This window comes from Eptesicus fuscus, chromosome 16, assembly GCF_027574615.1.
Source record: "Eptesicus fuscus isolate TK198812 chromosome 16, DD_ASM_mEF_20220401, whole genome shotgun sequence".
NCBI lineage: Eukaryota > Metazoa > Chordata > Mammalia > Chiroptera > Vespertilionidae > Eptesicus > Eptesicus fuscus.
This window is the reverse complement of record NC_072488.1, coordinates 15,605,252-15,625,700: the sequence shown is the minus strand read 5'-3', so window position 1 is coordinate 15,625,700 and position 20,449 is coordinate 15,605,252. Positions and strand designations below refer to the sequence as shown.

General features: G+C 40.8%; 1 protein-coding gene across 2 annotated transcripts in view; it reads right to left on the bottom strand.

The window, feature by feature from the left end:
- The window catches only part of TTC27 (tetratricopeptide repeat domain 27), a 97,506-nt gene that overhangs the window by 37,686 nt on the left and 39,371 nt on the right, over positions 1-20,449 (bottom strand). For both annotated transcript variants that reach the window (XM_008162253.3, XM_054728214.1), the window contains exons 10-12: positions 16,652-16,765; positions 5,319-5,414; positions 1,252-1,374 (exon numbers count right to left, since the gene is read on the bottom strand). In XM_008162253.3, coding sequence (XP_008160475.2) covers positions 1,252-1,374; positions 5,319-5,414; positions 16,652-16,765 — 333 coding nt within the window. The remainder of the gene's footprint in view (positions 1-1,251; positions 1,375-5,318; positions 5,415-16,651; positions 16,766-20,449) is intronic.

The following is a 20,449-nucleotide window of genomic DNA, read 5'->3' as shown; positions in this document are numbered from 1 at the left end:
CCACAGCCTCTGATCACCAGACAACCCAGCGACAGTGAAAATAACTCCTAATCTTTCCATGTGAAGTTGTCCTACAGGAGGAGAGTCATAAAGGAAAGAGATCAAAATGTGAAATGTATTTAAGCTTTCATTACTCATTCTTAAATGTCAAATACCATATCAACTTTGGCCGGCTTTTCTCTTTTATACATATACTAGAGGCCTGGTGCACACAAATTCGTGCACTGGGGCGGGGGGGGCGGGTCCCTCAGCCCGGCCTGCCCCCTCTCACAGTCTGGGAGCCCTCAGGGGATGTCCTACTAGGCCCACGGGGAGCAGGCCTAAGCCACAGTCTGGTCTCCCTCTGCGGGAGGCGACCGGACCGATCAGGGGAAGGTACCGCCCCCATCACCCCGCTGCTGCTGCCACTGCCAGCCATTGTGGCTGCCAACCCTCCCAGCCCTCGCAACCGCTGTGGCTTTGACCAGAAGACATCCAGTCTATCTGGTCTAATTAGCATATTATACTTTTACTAGAGGCCCAGTGCATGATTGAATCATGCACGTGTAGGGTTCCCTACACGCTTTCGCTTTTCGCGGTGGAGCTGGGTGCCTGTCTGCTGGTGCACCAGGCCTTTCAGAAGCCTCCGGCGCAGCGGAGGCTTCTGAAAGGCCTCGTGCCAGAGCAGACAGGCACCCAGCTCCCCCACTTTTGATGGTCCGTGGCCGCTGAGGGGGGCTACCCTGCTGTTGAGAGGCGCAGGGGGCAGGACTCACGCCCCCTGCGCCTCTCAATGGCCGCTGAGGGGGGCTGCCACGGACACCTGGCTACCCTGCCATTGAGAGGCGCAGCTGGGTGTCCGCGGCAGGCCCCCTCAGCGGCCGCGGATCTGACCGTTGAGAGGCCCCTCAACAGCAGGGTAGCCCCCCTCAGTGGCAGCGGATCCGTGCCTCTCAATGGCCAGATAGGCCACCCCAAGTCCCACCCCAAGCTCCCGCCGCCCAATTGTGGGCGTAGCGGAGTGATGGTAATTTACATGTTACTCTATTATTAGATAGGATTAGTATGTATGTGTGTATGTGTGTATGTCATCCATGCAGACTTATAAACAGAAATCATTAAAAAGAAAACATTAAAAAGATATTTGGGGGGGTAAGTAGAAAAAGGGATATAAGTGAACTATTGGCAAAAGTAGGCTTAAAAAGAGACCAAGTGAGAAGGTGCTTGAAGACAGAGGCTCCTGCCAGCACACAGAATGTTACTATTACATACCTTCCCATGCTGCCCAGTTCTTTCATAACAAATGACAACATCTTCCCACATTTCTAGCTTCTCAAATATCTGAAGGGCCGAACTGGTACATCCCAACTCAAAGAGTAAACTTGCAAGTTGGCGCTAGAAAAATCAAGTTAAAATAATGAACATTTCTTTATGCAAAGACAGATTCCCATTTCACTTGCATGTTTATCTAATCTGCCATTCAAGGGTCTGTTTTTGCAATAAATGTATACTTTATATAATTCAACATCAACTAACTAGGAATTTGCAATGATTCAATAGCTACCTTTACTTTATAGGAAGTAAAGGATTAATAAATAATATAGACACAGTTCAAAATACTCAATATGTCATTTTTTCCCAACAACTCAGAATTTAAAAAGCAAACTCAGTATTTCTTTCTTACCTAGAGATTCTATATATGACAATCTCTGATTTGTAAAGCTGAGAGCCAATAAATCAATTTTTAAAACCCTACTTAGAAAGGCTATTATAAAAAAGATAAGAGATAACAAGTATTGGCAAGGATGTGGAGAAGGGAACCCTTGTGCACTGTTGGTGGAAATGTAAATTGGCATAGCCACTATGGAAAATAGTATGGAGGTTCCTCAAAAATTTGAAAATAGAACTACCAAAAGATCTAGCAATTCCACTTCTGGGTATTTATTAAAAGGAAATGAAAAAAATATTAGAAAAGTTTTAAAAGCAGGTGAGGTTCTTGTGTTGTTTTCACTTAAATACACTTTTACTATTCTTCTGAAAGTCAATGCATATTAAGAGCTAAGAAGTTGCCCAGCCGGCGTGGCTCAGTGGTTAAGCATGGACCTATGAACCAGAAGGTCAAGGGTTCGATTCCCAGTCAGGGCACATGCCCGGAAAGCAGGCTTGATCCCCCAGGGTGGGGCTTGTGGGAGGCAGCCAATCAATGATTCTCTCTCATCACTGATGTTCCTATTTCTCTCTCCCGCTCCTTTACTCTCTGAAATAAGTGAAAATATATATAATAACAATAAAAACAGCTAAGAATTTAATGGATATAGAAAATCTGGGATTGACCAAATGAAATATACCTGAAAATTATAATATATTATCAAAATAAATAGAAGGGCTGGCCCAATTCTTTTGTATCTCATGAAGTATCCTATATAATAAAACCCTAATATGCAAATCAACCAAACAGTGGAACAACCGGTTGCTATGATGCACACTGACCACCAGGGGGGCAGACGCTCAATGCAGAAGCTGCCCCCTGATGGTCAATGTGCTCCCACAGGGGGAGCGTCACTCAGCTAGAAGCCGTGCTCATGGCTGACGAGTGAAGTGGCAGTGGCGGGAACTCCCGCCTCCGTGGAAGTGCTAAGGAGCAGTGAGCGGAGCAGGAAGGAGAAGCGAGTAGGTGGGTGGTAAGGAGCGAGGGATCCGGACTGTGAGAGGGATGTCTGACTGCCGGCTTAGGCCTGATACCCTCAGGGATCGGGCCTAAGCCGGCAGTCGGACATCCCCTGAGGTGTCCCGGACTGCAAGAGGGTGCAGGCTGGGCTGAGGGGACAACCCCCCTGCCAGTGCACAAATTTCGTGCACCGGGCCTCTAGTAAAGTATAAGAGAACTTGGCTAGGATATTTAGGATATTTGACTGGACATTTTTAAAAACTGAGCATGGTATGTGGAATAAATCCATGCAGTTCAGTGGTTTAAATTTTTCATTTAATAAAGAAAGTTATAGCATCTAAGCATATGGCTGGCTAGCAGTAAAGACTAATTATCATTTTACAGTAAACTACGTTGTTACTTCTTGATCTTTGAAAATAATACTTAAAGATATGGTTACTTCCTATAATGAGAGAAAAAATGACTTAATTTCTTAATGAAAGAGGATGTTTATGTAACTGCCCAAAAACCCTAAAGTCCACAGCTTCCAAAGCAGATTAAAATAAATATTTAGCCTAAATTCTATTTGAACAGTATTTAACTAGCCTCAATTCTATTTGAACAGTATATAATTTAAGCTTCTGTTCAAAAACAGATTAAAAGCTACACCCTCAACAGTCATGTTTTGTCATAATAATAGCAGAGTATGAGACATTTATCCACCACAAATCACACAGTAGAGAGCACTTCAGACATTTCAGAGATCATGGTCAACAGCATGCCAAAAGTTCTAGCTGTTAAACTTTCTTTATGAAGAAGCTACTCCTGCCCAGCCGGCGTGGCTCAGTGGTTAAGCATCAACCTATGAACCAGGAGGTCAGGGTTCGATTCCCAGTCAGGGCACATGCCAAGGTTGCAGACTCGATCCCCAGTGTGGAGCATGCAGGAGGCAGCCAATCAATGTTTCTCTCTCATCACTGATGTTTTTATCTCTCCCTCCCCTTCCATTCCTCTCTGAAATCAATAAAAATATTTTTTAAAATAAGCTACTCCTTTTAGATGATATAACACAGCTTTTTAAGTGTCGACATTTTATCAAGACTCCTTCAATAGATAATGTGAATTCCAATGTATAATAAACCCCCTAAGTCCCCTGCACTTAATATACACTGAGTGGTCAAATTATTATGATCTCTGAACGCATAATCATCTGGCCACTCAGTGTGTGTGTGTGTGTGTGTGTGTGTGTATGTGTGTGTGTATTAGAGGCCCGGTGCATGAATTCGTGCATGGGTGGAGTCCGGCCAGCCTGGCCAGGAGGAGGGGATATGGGCGGTTGGCCGGCCTGACTGCTGGTTGAACTCCTGGTGAGGGGACAATTTGCATATTAGCCTTTTATTATATAGGATATACACTGAGTGGCCAGATTACTATGCCTTCAGAGATTATAATAATCTGGCCACTCAGTGTAAATGACTCTAAGAAGTCTTACAATGGGGACTCTGAGTCACTGAATAGTGGTTGGCATTTATAACTCTAAAGCTGGTTCAAATGACAAAAGTTACTAAATCATCTAGGAATCTCTGGCTGGCATCATTTGGCTCCACCTAACATCTCTGCGCCATAGCTTCCTCACCAGCAAAATGGGGGCATTTCACAAAATTGTTACAATAAAATAAGAGCATGTGTGTAAGATGCAGAACAAAATGCATGCCTCACACTAAGTGTGCAGTAAAAGTTGTTATTAATGGCTGTAATGAAGAGGTAAGGAAAGGAGGTAAACTGGACTAAAAGTTGGGAAACCAGAGATCTAGTTTATGAACAGCTATGTGACCAACACTAGAAAAGAGTATTTAATTTTACCAAGCCTCAATTTTCTCCTCTGTAAAATTAAGAAATTGGACCAAGTGTCTAAATTGCCTTCAGTGCTAAAAATTTTACAAAATAGGGAACCACACCTATAACAGGAGAACTATGGATCAATGAATGGGTCAGCGGGTCAGAATCTCCACCCCAACATGGGGTTAGGAGCTACAATAGGTAATCTCATATCCTCAAGAGGAGGAAAGTAGTTAGGGATAGCTTACAATAGAGTATTAAATAAATGCTTTCTTTTACACTCGGTAAATAACCTGGTTTAAAGGTTCATTATTGGGCAGAAAGTCCTCACAGGGCTTTTTTTTTTTTTTTTAAATATATTTTATTGATTTTTTACAGAGAGGAAGGGAGAGGATAGAGAGCTAGAAACATCGATGAGAGAGAGACATCGACCAGCTGCCTCCTGCACACCCCCCACCGGGGGACGTGCCCGCAACCAATGTACATGCCCTTTGACCAGAATCGAACCTGGGACCTTCCAGTCCGCAGACCGACGCTCTATCCACTGAGCCAAACCGGTCTCGGCCTCACAGGGCTTTTAAATGTAAAAAGTTATTTTGAAAATGGAAGCCTCTGTGGTTCTCCTATTATTTAATTTCCAGGATTATGTTTATCTAGTTTTAAATTCTTTTTAAAATGTTTTAAAAGTCTAATATCACTTTAATCAAAATAGCTATTTGAAGTAATGGACAATCCTCAGCTATTTTAATTCTTTTCACTGAAATATCTGAAAACAGACATAAATTGGAAATCATTATTTTCTAATACATTTATCTTTCAAAAGCAAAGTATACCCAATGACAAACAACAATACCTGAATGGCCCAGTGAGGTGGTACTTGACAGCAATAGAAAATCTTCAGACGCTCCAATACAGATGTAGTCTTGTCTTCAAATTGGTCTGCAAGAGCCTTAAGAGCACACATCCTAATCAGAATCTACATATATATAAAATCCTTTAAATTTAAACAAGATTCTTCTTGTAAAAGTTATATAAGTGTACACAGAAACAATAAAAAAACACAAGTCATGGTGATAAGGTGACGGGGTGTATAAATTTTTTCTTGAATTTCTTTAAATATTAAAAAAAAACCTTTAATCAACATTTACATAAACATGTACATTAAAACTTATCAGAATGTTTTTAAAACTAAGACTTCCTCTAACAGTTCCTTCAAAGAACTATCCTTATTAATCAGCCCTTTTACTTTTTCTGAGAAAAACTGTTCTTTAGTGTATCTATTTCACAACCCTAATGTCACATTGACAATGGCACTCTCTACTATGAATTGGCGAAAAATTATATAAAGAACTTCATTTAAGTCCTAACCGGTCTGGCTCAGTGGATAGAGCGTCGGCCTTCAGACTGAAGGGTCCCGGGTTCGATTCCAGTCAAGGGCATATACCCTGGTTGCGGGCACATCCCCAGTAGGGGGTGTACAGGAGGCAGCTGATCGATGTTTCTCTCTCATCGATGTTTCTAACTCTCTGTCCCTCTCCCTTCCTCTCTGTAAAAAATCAATAAAATATATTTTTTTTAAAAAGAAAAAGAACTTCATTTAGGACTATTTTCTTAAGAACAAGGTGAAAGTGAAAGGAGGATCTATTTGATCACAGAAAGTGAGCTTTCTTATTCTTCAGCAACAGAACTGTAAGGCTGGACATTCATTCATGCAAGACCACTCTTAAGGGACAGTGGACAGCGAAAAGTGGTGTGCACTTGTCACTGAAGAACCGCCACACACACACACACACACACACCCCGCAACTGAAATACCTACACCAAGCATGTCAAACGCAAAGGCTAACATGCGCCAAATAAACAAGATTTAAGTTTATGTGGGCTGCAAAAAAACAAAAGCTTCAATTTTCATAGAAACGTAGGTTTATTTCGATAGAGACATGCTGAATACAAAGAGCTGAAATAAATGAGTAATTTTTAACATAATATAACATTTTAATAAAAATTAATATTTTTTTCTTGAACATTAATTTACCAGACACTGAATAACTGCACAAATTAGTAAGCATAACGCAAATAAATCTATTTTTCTTGTTCTCCAAAAGTGAAATATTTCCTGTTGTGCACAGCAAACAAGTCAGTACAAGACTAACGACGTGGCCATCGGCTGCTAAAATATTCGCTCCTAATGTTAGTGGAGAGACATGGTGCACCTGCGCGTAAGGTGCGTAAGGGAAATAAATGCAACACGATTATAGTAATCAGTCATTAGCGAACATTGTAGTTCGTTATTAATAATTATGTATAACAGGATATTGTAAAAATTAAGTTACGAAATTTTTATTAAAACATTTCTTACATACCGTTATATTGGCTGGGCTGCAAAAATATTAGTTGTGGGCCGCATGTGGCCCTCAGGCCGCGAGTTTGACATGCTTGACCTACAGGGATACTGAACATCTGGAAGCTACATCGGGAAGCAGACCAATATGACCAAGAGGGCTGACTCTGAGAAAAGGTACCATGGCCAACTGCAAAGTCAAAGGCTGCACTATCCAGTGGTCAAGTGGTCAGCCATCAAAAGAACTCACATATTCAGCATCTAAGTGAATGCAGACATAGTCTGGAGTTTCTAAGCAAACACATGGACAGCAGCTCTATTATCATAATCATCTTCACCTGTCTCTTAATTTGTCATTCAGTTTATAGCAAATATTTTTTTTCTGATATACACTTAGACCTTCTCTAAACTGTAACTGTTTTTTGCATAATATAGTAGTCAAATTTTATTTCCTTGCCAGTTGACTATTTTTCACAGCCCTGTCTCATGAGGAGTAGATAGTAACTGGGCCGCGCCAGCACAGCCAAGGGTTCGGCGAGTCTGAGGGAGGGCTGGCGAAGGATGAAGAAAAGACAAGAGAATAAGCTGGGTCTAGGTGGATCTTCTGTGCCTGGCTGAGACCACAGAACAGATTCAGACTGCACGCTGAGCCTTTATTTTATAGTCAGAGGTAAACAAGGTAGTGGTCACCATAGTTACAATGTTCTTGTGAGTTTCACTTGTTTTGGCAGCACTTGCTGCACCTCCTGCAGCCCATTAGCTACCCAGGAAGGATCTAGGGAGTGTCATAAGGTCAAGCTTAATTATGCTAAGAGGTCTGTGCCCTCTAAGCTGGGACTTGTTTGCGGCTTTGCCAGTGGGTCAGTCCGAGGCTTAACCCTATAACCGCTCCCTACAAGTAACAACATAGCAAGGTTGGTTGTCTGGTGTTCATACACATGCTGTGGTTATGTAGGAGAATGTCCTTGTATTTGAAGACGGCTGTGTACCATGCTGGCAACTTAGTTCCCAACACTTCAAGATAAAAAAGATAGCTGTACTGTACTTGAGACTTTTCTGTAAGTTTGAAATTGTTTCAAGCTTTTACAAAGTTAATTTTTAAAACTGACATTTAAAAAAAGAGAGAAAGAAAAAAGTAGCAAATCCAAACTTCCTCAGAAGAAAGAGAAGAAAAAGACAAGAATGTAACGTATCCCAGCAAAAGCACAGGACAAGGAGACTCGTTTCTGAGCAGGGAAACCATTCCTCAATTGGGGGAATCTCTCTATTATGCTAGGTGGGAAATATATGGTCAGCCTAAGAATATCCTGTAGAATGAGAGAGAGGCTACTCATTACATCACTTGTTTGACAATCCAAGATGTTATTCCATCAAGTCAGTCAGAACAAATTGAGACATAACCACACTCCTAAACCATCTTGGTCAAAATATTTTTAAAGCTTTCTGGCCTTACTTCAGAGAAGCTTAATAGCAAAAAGGTTGCATGCTTTCTGCCCAAAGCTGTTTAGTTGTATGAAGGAGCAAAGAGAAGAAAAACTTCTGGCTGAATACATATGGTTACAATACATAAATAAAAGGTTCACTGAATTACTTCATCAAAAGGGAGGCAAACTTTTCTTTTTATCAAATTCTTTTTCGTTCTCTGGAAGGAAAAAAAGTAACTAATGCTTATTTAATAATAATAAATTTACTTTTATGAAGTCCTAATTACATGAAAAACATTTTATTTTCAAGCAAAACTCACTTTGTTTGCTGTAGTTACTGCATCTAGCTTAAACTAAACACTCAGTAAACACTTTGTGATTATTAATAAGCAATTTTGTTATGTATTTCAGATACTCTAAGATACTTTTAGATGATCTCAGAGTAAGTGTCCCTGATAGTTTCAGATCCTCTCCAAAGGCAAAGACCACAGAGAGAGAGGGCAGGGAACCAAAGCTATTTGAGCTGGAGCCCATGAATAAGCCCGGGTACAAGTACACTCCCGCTTCACAGGAACGTGACTAGGCCGTATGTATGATAAAAGGTTAAAGATTAAAAACAGAATTCTAACCTATTTTTACTCCTGCACAAAATATACTTCTCTACACTTTAAGCAAGACAACCACCAAAATAAGATCCACCTACCAACAAAACTAAGGGTGATGGTATACTTCCCCTACTGGATTCAAAGTACTCTTTTTTATTTGCAAAGTTACTATACATAGAGGGGCATATTTACAGCACATCTCTACATTTTTCAGAGTAGAATTATTTCTAGCAACTCATTCTTAAATAATTACATCATATTCAAACAAATTAGAATCCCATATAGACACGGTGAATAATTCCATTATACAAATAAACTGGAGTCCTTTCAGGAGTAACAGAGCTGGTAAGTGAAGTGACCTGATTCTGTTCTGGGTTTATCAAGCAGGTCGGCTAACCACAATGACACTCACCTAGATTTCCTACATGATCTCTGCGATCCCAATGTTCTGAATATATGGCTTTCTCAAAGAGTATTTGTTTTATTTCAAGCATTTGGGGTTTGTTAGTTGGTTTTAGCCACCCTTAGCGGAACACAAGTATACAGACATGCATTAGGGTGAACCAAGTACCCAAATAGCTGGAAAAGAGTGCAGGGCGGTGAATACTGGGTGAGTGCTAGGAGAAGGGGACTGGAAGAAAGTGAAGCCTCATTACTACTGTGTCCATTTATGTTCATGAACACGGGCGTAACAATGTGCTCCGGGAGAAAACAGCCCTTGGCAAGCTTTCACCTACACCCAGAAGTTCAGGTAAATGGCTCGAGTCCAGTGTCCCCCCTTTCACTTGCCATTTTCCCTTTCCAGCTTCTAAATTTAGGAATTTCACGAGCACTTGGTTATAGTTAAATCGGGAGGTGGTCTTTAAGAGGGGGGGGGGGGGCGGGGAGAGAGCAAATATACCTTAAACCAGGCGTCCTCAAACGACGGCCCGCGGGCCACATGCGGGTGTTTTTGCCGTTTTGTTTTGTTTTTTTACTTCAAAATAAGATATGTGCAGTGTGCATAGGAATTTGTTCATAGTTTTTTTTAAACTATAGTCCGGCCCTCCAACGGTCTGAGGGGCAGTGAACTGGTCCCTGTTTAAAAAGTTTGAGGACCCCTGCTAAACCAATCATGAAGAACTGAAAGAGAGTGTACTCTATGAGGGTGACAGAAGACATGGATAAACGGGAATGACAACGAACAGAGAGCGAGGAATAGACGAAGGCTCAGTCTGGGCACAACTAGAACACAACCAAAGACAACTTCATGTTGTATCACTATTGTGATATGAGACTGTCTTCAAGTTTTAAAAAGTTGTTTTCCCCCCAAACCTCACCTCACAGCATTTATACCTGAGTGTCCTTTGAGAAAACGTTACCTGGGCACGTGGATTCCCTAGCCCCACGCAATAACAACGCTCCAACCTTCAGGAGCCACAGTACCGCAGGTCAGAGGGTATCACTATGACTTGGGAATGACAGAATAACCCCCAGAAAGCAGTGATGTGTCCTCTCTTCTTAATGTTCTGTTCTCTGGAGAGAAAAAACTTCCTCCCAAAACTAGAGAAGAGCAAGACTACATTTTAAAATCAGCACACAGGGAATGATTTGGTATAAAAGAACAATTCTGAACCAGGTCTGGTAGGATGTAGACTTTATTTATGTGCTCATATCTGAAAGTATGGCACATATATCTTGAAAAGAACAGATCTACCCTTGCACTGAAGGCTATTCATTCTCTCCAGCATGATATCAGTCTTGATCAGCTTTCTGAAGAGCCAAGCAGAAATTAGCTGACAATCCAAAAGATATGACTGATGGGATGGCTGGAGCTACTAAAGATTAACAGTGCTCCTCTGCCCAAGGCAGTCTTTTCCAAAAGTGTCCACAATCACCACCTCCCGGACCCAGAATCTCGGAGAGCTAGACTGAAGAGCCCTATTTTAATAAGCAACTTGTAGGTTCAGGCAAGTCTGGGAACTGTTGTGTAAGGCTGTGAAGATGCACAAAGGGTGCTCTCCCAAGGAAAGCCAACGTGTCAGTTCAATCAACATAAGTGACTCTGTCCGAAGGACTTCAGTGTGTCCCTGCCTGGAATCTGACTGAAGCTATCGCTTAGTGCCTTTGGGAGTGTGCTTTAAGTGGGTGTGCTTTACTCCATCCTATTAGTAAATTTCTTGGCTGCTTCCTATTTCTTACTTTTCGATAACTTTCCAAGTTTTGGGGTTTTTTTTACCATAGATAATAAAGCTTATATTGTGTTGTATATCACTTGTCCCACTCTTTTACCCTACTTATCTATGAACTAATGATGGCCTGTTTTTACCAAGCTATCGTCATGAAGCGCATATCCTGGATTCAGCCCATCAGCATCCCTTTGGGCAGCCCCCTCTCTTGGCCTTAGCAGGAGCCAGTGCACTCACCATTTGCAGGTCCTTTCCCACAGAACCACATCCTGATACTGTGTGCACTGCAATTCCCTCCCCATTCACCTAAATCATAGGCCTTGAGGCACCGACTTCTGCAACCCAAGCCTTTCTTTTTTTTTTTTTAAATATATTTTATTGATTTTTTTACAGAGAGGAAGAGAGAGGGATAGAGAGCAAGAAACATCGATGAGAAACATCGATCAGCTGCCTCCTGCACACTCCCCACTTGGGATGTGCCCGCAACCAAGGTACATGCCCCTAACCAGAATCGAACCTGGGACCCCTGAGTCCGCAGGCCAACGCTCTATCCACTGAGCCAAACCAGCCAGGGCTGCAACCCAAGCCTTTCTCACAAAAGCTTCTATGCACTTCTTCCTGCCAATACTCATTCAACCCCTTTCCTCCAGATGGTGCCTTATACTAGTACAGATGAAGTCTAATACTGATAGCTTTTTTCTTCTTTAAGCCAGTACTAGAATTATTTAACTCCTAGCATATGAGTGTTCAGTAAATGGTACTTACTGAATAAACAGTAGTAACTATAATTATTCCAACACATAAAAGCATAGCTATAGTCACATGAGTCAATACTTATCAATAACTTTCAAATGTCACACATGGTTATCAATGCAAGTGATGTACTGAACCAGAATGGAAGAAATAAACTATAGCATTTAAAGATATATAATAGAAGTGTAAATATTTAAAATTATAACGGAAATCACTACAATAACAACAACAAAAGAATGTGCTAAAAAATGAACTGGACTCCCATTTGACCCAGTAATCCCACTTCTAGGACTATATCCCAAGAAGCCAGAAACACCAATCAGAAAGGATATATGCACCCCTCTGTTCATAGAAGCACAATTTACAATAGCTAAGATTTGGAAACACCTAAGTGCCCATCAGCAGATGAGTGGATTAAAAAACTGTGGTACATCTACACAATGGAATACTACGCCACTATAAAAAAGAAGGAACTTTTACCATTTGCAACAGCATGGACGGAACTGGAGAGCATTATGCTAAGCGAAATAAGCCAGTTGGAGAAAGATACATATCACATGGTCTCACTCATATGTGGGATATAATGATCAACATAATTTGATGAACAAGACTAGATCTAGAGACAAATGGCAGGGAAGGTGGGGGGGGGGGGTTAAAGAGCAACCAAAGGACTTGTATGCATCAATTAGCATAACCAATGGACACAGACACTGGGGCAGTGGGGGCTTGACCGGGGTGGGAATGGCTAGGGGGTGGGGGGCCAATCAGGGAAAAAGGAGACATATGTAAAACTTTAGACAATAAATAAAAAATTTAAAAAATGAACTGGGAATTGGAGGAGAATTTAATCTTTCACTTGAGATCTTTCTGAGTAAACTAAGTTCTTTTTTTATGTGCATTATTAAAGTTTTTGATATGCAGTTTAATATAAAAATATATTAATTAAAAAGCACCTTCAAAAATAGGGGATTGGTTAAATAAATTCCATTTAACAGAGTAAAATTCGGATGTTGGAATGAATGAGCTAGATGCACAGGCATTGGCATGCAGAGTTGATCAAGCTGTTATGTTAAAAGAAAAAAGGTAGAGCCCTGGCTGGTTTTGCTCAGTAGTTAAGAGCATCAGCCCATGGACTGAAGGGTTGAGGGTTCAATTCTCGGTCAAGGGCAAGTACCTCAGTTGCAGGTTCTATCCTTGGCCCCGGTCAGAGGCAACCAATCAATGTGTTTCTCTCATATCGATGTTTCTCTCTCTCTCTGTCTCTCCCTCTCAAATCAATGGGAAAAAATATCCTCTGGTGGGGGAAAAAGAAAAAAGGTAGAAAGCAATATAGATTGCATGATCTTATTGATGTTAAAGCATATTTGTTTACCTGTAAACAGAAAGAGGTCTAGAAGGATACAAACTGTTGAGATTGGAAGGCAAGCAAAGGGGGGGCGGGGGAATGGAAGCTCTTTTTAGTTTCCATTTCTGTATTGCTTACATTTTTTTATAATGACCAGGTATTGTTTCTATAATTAAAACAATTAGGAACAGTGACATAGTTTAAAAAAGCAAAAACACACTTTGCCATTACTAACCATGTGCTTTAGTCCAGATGTTACACATAATGCCTAACAGAGTATGGCATTCCATCCATATAAAAATAATCTAAAGGATCTCTGTCTCAAATTATTCAAACATAAGTACAAAGCTTAGTGTATGTTACTGTGGCCAGTTTTCCCCCCAATTAAGGCTTTTGTTATGACATGCCCTTAATCATTACTTAGAAACAAATAGTCATATAAATGACCAAATTCTAAAAGAGAAATCTTTCAACCTACACAGAGCAATAATCTCCACAATGGTACCAATGACCCAGGTCTGCGTCCTCTTCCCTCCAATAGTTAACCATAAAAATCCCAATTCCTTCAAAGCATAAGTGAAGCTACAGTAACCAAAATCAGATTTTTTAAAATTTGTTTAAAAATTGTGAAATCTCAATTAACTACCTACCACAGTTAAAAAAGTCAAATTATAGTATGAACAATCTCTAGTGACAGAAAATGGCTATAATCTCAAATTCCCAACTCAATGCAATGTCCTTCCAGAAATTCAATGGTGAAGGAAAAGGTCCCTGCTAGGTAATTGTCCTCAGAGGCAAAACCACATGGACAGGAGCAGAACGTCATAATTTAAATTAACAGATTAAATAACATTCATTAGCAAGATTACTTTAATAATGAACATAAAATAATCTCACATTAATCCTCAATGACTGAGCTCAGTTTATCGAACACTAAGTTAAAGCAGTTGTTAGTATGACAGAAGACAATGATGACAACTGGTTTGCACAACTTTTTTTGGTTGGGACATAAGTAAGATGGTCTCTTTGAATGTATGTGTTCAATTAATTTGCTTCATATCTGTATTTATACGAGTAAGGAACTGCTGTCACCACAATGAAGGAAAACAAGACATGAGCTTATAAAAATGAAAAGGTTAGTATTGGATTTGGGTCAGACTGGCAGGGGGAAACTGAATGACAATAGAGAACAGGACTACTTTATACTCCCTTGGCAAGAAGCGGGGTATAAAGAAACACTGGACAATAAATACTGAACATGCAATAAGTGAAGAACTCCAGCCTAGAAGAATTTCCTCGAGGTAGAGTGTTTTTAATGGGTTGTCCTCAACTTGGAGCCCCTTTTTCTGTGTGATCTTATAGTGCTGGTTTATTCACCTTGAACTGTGATACACTACTTCCTCTTTAAGTTTGGCATGTCTCACGTAGAAATCCCTTGCAAACCTGCCATCTTTAGGACCTGCCACTGGATCCTTCCATGTAATGCCTGTTGCTGTGGACGTTATAGTCCAGACCGTGTCATTAACTAGCCAGGCAAGTTGGAGCCAGGCACCTGACCTCATCACACCTGCATTTTCCCAACTTGCAATATGACAGGATTAAGCTTTGCCCTAAGAGCTCCTTCTAGCTTATTTTTCTTTCCACTTTACCAATTCATCATTTTATCACTTTATACAGCTGAGGAAGGGAACAAATTTTCACAGAAACGAAAACTTTCTTGAAACATTGTTTTATATATACAAGTATTTTTCAAATCATTTTCCTCTTATTCTTCAGGTATGCAGTAATTCCAACAAACACAGTAATATCAAACTCTGATCAGAGGAATTGGCAAAGGTTTAGATTATGAGGTAAGTGGTTCAACAATGACAGAAAATTAGATAAATTTCACATTTATCTGTTATATGGTCTGGCTAATTTCCAAAAATTCTTAACTGAAGAGTGAAAAGATTTTCTTTGAGATACACCCTGCAGAGGCAGAAATAACAACTCCCTCATAACGCAGCATTTGGTCGGCAAGATGAAGAGACTCCAGGTATAGGAAGGCTAAGATGGGCAAAATGCTAGAGCATAGTGATTCAGCTCTTTCTTTAAATCCATTTGCCCCAGCCAAAGCACATCCCTGTTGTTTGATGTCTAAAAACATAACCTGCACAATTCATAGAATGATGCAGATTTTGAATTGAAAAGATGTATTATACACCTGTAAACAAATTTACTTCTATACCTTTTTTTTTGTTTAATTGCTGCTACAAACGAACAATTTAATGTTGATGATTACTTTATATGCCAAAGTTAATGGAAGAAATGAATACAAAGCAAATCATTTATAAGTCAAAATGTCCTTCATTAATAAATGAATGTATTCTAGTACTATTTGCATTCAGAAGGCCAAAACTTTAAAAGACGTTTAAACTGGTTGCCCCCATTCCCCCAAAAAAAGGTACTATGTGGTTTCCTTGAACAAGACATCATACACTTATCTTAATAAAATATGATAGTTGATCATTTTAACACTTTGATCATTTCAACATTTTGCTGTTCTATTGTGAAGTGAATTTTTAATAAATAGAATTCAATGCAATAGTGGCAATTCTTCATGAATAATTTAAGATGCTGATCATGAAACTACAACTTCCTTTACTTTGTATTAGGCCCAGCTGTGGGGAGTGGGTCAGCAGCCTGCCCCAGGCTGACAACTGTCTCAGCAGGGTCGCCTAAGGTATTTACATTCCAATTCATAACAGTAGCAAAATTATAGTTATGAAGTAGCAACGAAAATAATTTTATGGTTGGGGGTCACCACAACATGAGGACCTGTATTAAAGGGTCACGGCATTAGAAAAGTTGAGAACCACTGGTCTAAGGGTTGAGATAATCACCAATGATCAGGGACTTAATCATGCCTATAGAATGGGGCCTTCATAAAATATCTAAAACAAACAGGTTCAGAGAGCATTAAGGTTGGTGAATGCACCCAAGTGCTGGGAAGATGTCACACCCAAAACTCCATAAGCATAGAAGCTCCTGTGCTGGGGGCCTTCTGGACCACATCCTATGTACCTCTTCATCCAGCTGTTCATTGTATCCTTTATAATATCCTTTATAATCATCCAGAAATAGTAAGTAAAGTGTTTCCCTGAGTTCTGTGAGCCATTCTAGCAAATTATCAAACTCTAGGAGGGGGTCTAGAGAACCCTCGATTTATAGCCAGACAGTCAGAAGTACCCAGACTTGCAATTGGCATCTGAAGTGGAAGACGGTCTGTGGGACTGAGCTCTTAGCCAGTGGGGTCTGTACTAATTCAGTGCCAGGACTGAGTTAAATTGTAGGGACCCAGTTGGTGCACACAGGGAAGTAGAGAATTCTTTGGTGTGAAGACCCATACATTTGGTATCACATTTTAAAATCCATGCTCTAAACAATAACAAAGTATTTGAGCAAAATGAAAGCTATCTCATTCTCGTAGATTCGTGACAGACATGTATGCTTAATGACAGCAATAAAGAGTTGAAAGAAAAACAAAAACTGCCACATGAATCCCTCCTACCTGTGTCTGCCTCATTGCCCGTTCCACTCGGCGCGTGCTTCCTCTCTCAAGTTTTGTCCGCAGGATCAAGGCTGATGTTTGAATGGCCCAAAACTTTGGTTGTGAAAGCAAACACTGATGGAGAAAAATAAATAAAATAAAAATCACAGAAAGAAGGAATAGGCTGGGGCGATCCCACTCTGAATATAACAAAATAAATTATTTCAAAAACATCAGCATACAGCTGAATGCAGATTTGAAAATCACAGTGAAAAATAATAAAACGTGTGCTTTCAAATATTCTTGTGAAGAACATGGTCATTGGAACAGAGTCATTACTTAACCTGGTTGACTCAGTCTATTGAATAAATCACTTAAAGAATGAATCATAATCTTCCAGATAATCTAAGCAGTAAGAATATATCAGACCTTAAACTAATAAATCTTTTTATTTTACAGATTACAATATATGCGAGAAAATAAACTACGTAACAATAAATGTAGAGGGAGTGGGTGGGGGTAGTAAAGGGTAAAGGGAAACTGTTAAAGGGATAGCGGAAGAAGAAGAGTAGGCGAAGAATACACAAATAAAGGAGGAGAGTGCAAAGAAGTGCTCACTAATTCATTCCAGCACCTGCTCTGTACAAGGCAGTACGCACAAGGCCCCAGGGATAAGGTGGCAGGCAGACAGACAAGGCCCCTGACCTCACAGAGCTACACTAATGCAATATCCATTAGGTAATCTTATTCTCCTATAACTAACTGCAAACTAAACTATTTTTATTTCCTTGAAATATAGTTTACAAGATTAGTGCACAACCTTATCTTGTTAGTCTCCATTACTTAAATCTACAGAGTGAATTTACCAACATAATAAGTGTATATGGCACTATAAAGACCTAAAGGAACTGAGGAACAAGAACAGAACCAGAAGCAAGGAGGCATCGATCGGACTATCGGGCCTCAGAGGGAGGATAGGGGAGGGTGGGGGGAGGGGGAGAGTTCAACCAAAGGACCTGTATGCAAGCATATGAGCCTATCCAACGGTTAAGTTCAACAGGGGGTTGGGGCATGCGTGGGGAGAGGGGTGGGATGGGAATGGGGGGATGAGGACAAATATGTGACACCTTAATCAATAAAGTAATTAAAAAAAAACAAATTTCAAAATTGGGAAAAAAAAAAAGACCTAAAGGAAACAGATTCGTGACAGACATGTATGCTTAATGACAGCAATTAAAAAACTAACTCTTTAAAATGTGTAACACTATTTGGCAGGAGATTTTATTATAAAATATGATTTTAAGAATTTCCAAAAGGAAGAACTGTTTTCACTAAGTAAACCTACAAACGGATTCTACTACCTACAGTGGGTGGTATCACTGCCCTTTTTCTCTTCCTTATTCAGGGGACTGCCATCCGCAGCCTCCTGGCAACAGGACACAGCACTCAGCACAGGGCTCTGCGGAACAATGGGAAAGTCTCCAAGTCAGGAAGAGCTCGACCGGAATCCCTCGACCGGAATCCCAGCTCCACCAAGTGTGGCGATTAGCTGCGTGACCTTGGGAAGTTACTTGAATGCCCTGGTCTACTTTCCTTCTTTGTAAACAGGAATAGCCGTTCCGAATCTCACAGGGTTGGGAAGATTAAGTGCGCCTTGGAGAAGCTTCACAAAGCCTCCCAGGTGCCCCACAAAGCACAGGAGCCCCTTCCCAGACTCCTCCGACTACCCTTTCTCTCACCCCTCACAGAAAATCACCACCCAGAGTGGGTGCAGGTGATGGCACTAAAGTCTGATGGGGGTTCGGGACACGCTACCCCCAAACTGAGGGACCTTGGGGGTAGGAGTGTGAGAAAGCTGAAGGAGGAAGATCTCTCTGACCCCGCCCCTGGCCTTCTCCCCTGAAACAGCTCAGCGGAGAGCTGCCTTCTCTGTTAACCTGCGGAAAGGAGCTTCCTGGCTTCAGAAGACAAATGGGAGCTGAGAAGAATCCCAGCAAACAGGTCTCACTGAGATCCCCCCGTCTACTGCACTCCCCTCACGCCCTCTGACCGCTCACATTCTCCCCTGCCTGCCACTCTTCATCAAACCTCGCATAAAAAATACGCGCTTAATCAACTGTTTCTTCAGGTCACTTCCTCATGAAGGCTCCCAAGTCATGCAAAACCAATACTAAATTAATGTGTGTGCTTTTTCTGCTGCTAATCTGTCTTCATCATTTTAATGTTCAGACCCAGCCAGGGACCCTAAGAGGGTGGAAGAAAACTTCCTTCCCTTCGCCTCCCAATCGCACTGATCACTTACCAACAGCATCGCAACACACATATCACCTGGGGGCTTGCCAAGTCAAAGCCCGGCTTTCAGAAGGTTTGCACACCAAAGTGGGGAGAAATTTTCCTCAGAAAAACAACAAAGTCAGACTGTTTTCTATGCTGGCACGAGAACAGGAGTTTGCCTGAGACTTTCATGTGAAGGGCAAGCAAGACATTCTCACTAAACACTGAAAGTAAAATGCAGTCTGGCAAATAGACATTTGAAAAGCTTTAAGGGAGGAACTGACTGGATAATGATATCGCTGAAGAATGCATTTATCTTATAGCCATTTGGCTGGGAGATGTAAAGACTCAGGAAAGTCTTTCAGAAAGGAGGTAGCAGCGAGGCTAGACTTTATTTTATAAAACACTTCTGCTCACAAGGTAAAAATCAATCATGATACATGACACTAGGTAAAGAAAAAGAAAACTAACCAGGAGATATGCTACAATGCTCTACTGACTTATTAAGAAAATTATATATATTTTTTTAATTTTAGTCTAACAGTTTAGCAAACAAACCCAACAGAGAGAACACCAACCCAACTACCTAAGCAGCAGGCCCGCCTGCTGGTGAGGACTCGAGCTGTAATCTGTCCAGATGGGTGGGTGGAATTGATCCAGAGTCTCTACCATGTCCCAGTGAGGGTTACTGCTCTCATTCCACTCAGCTTTGGACCTGAGGATGACCACACACTGCCCTGCTGGCTCTGTCTCACCTTTCAGGTCTCAGCTTAAATGCCATCTCCACCCCCACCCCCCAAAGTGACTCCATCTCTCCCCAGTGATTCTCTACCGCTGCATCCAATTTGGAATATTACTTGGCCTTCTAAAGGAAGGAGGTTCTGGTACACATGGATGAACCCTGAAGACATCAAGCTAAGTAAAATAAGTCAGACACAAAGGACAAATATTTTATGATTCCAATTGCATGTGGTACCTAGAATAGTGAAACTCATATAGACAGAAAGCAGAATGGTGATTGCCAGAGGCTGGGGGTGGAGGGGGGGGGGAGGGGATGAGGAGATAATGTTTAATGGGAGGGTAACATATTATTTACTTATTTGACAAATACAACACACACTATGTGCTGGCAAGGCACTGGTCAAAGTGCTTTTCAAACAATAATGGTATCTTCTGATAAAAAGAAGTGCTTAATATGAATAGAGTCTATATTTTTGTTTTATGATTAGAGCTTTCTTTTCCTGCTAATCCTAAATTCTCAAAGATATTCTCCTATATTTTTCCTCTAAAAGCTTTATAGTTTTCACTTTTACACATTCATTCTGAAATTGATTAGTGCAAGGATAGTACTACATAGGGGTTAAGACAGCTTCCTTCCATATGAATACAAATCATTTAGTTTATCGACAGCTTGCCCTATCCCCATTGTACTGCAATGCCAACTTCGTCAATCAGAAGAACCATGCACGCGTGGGTCTGTTTCTGGACTCTCCATCTGATCCACTGATTGGTTTGTACTTCCTTATGTCAAATGTCTTAATTAAG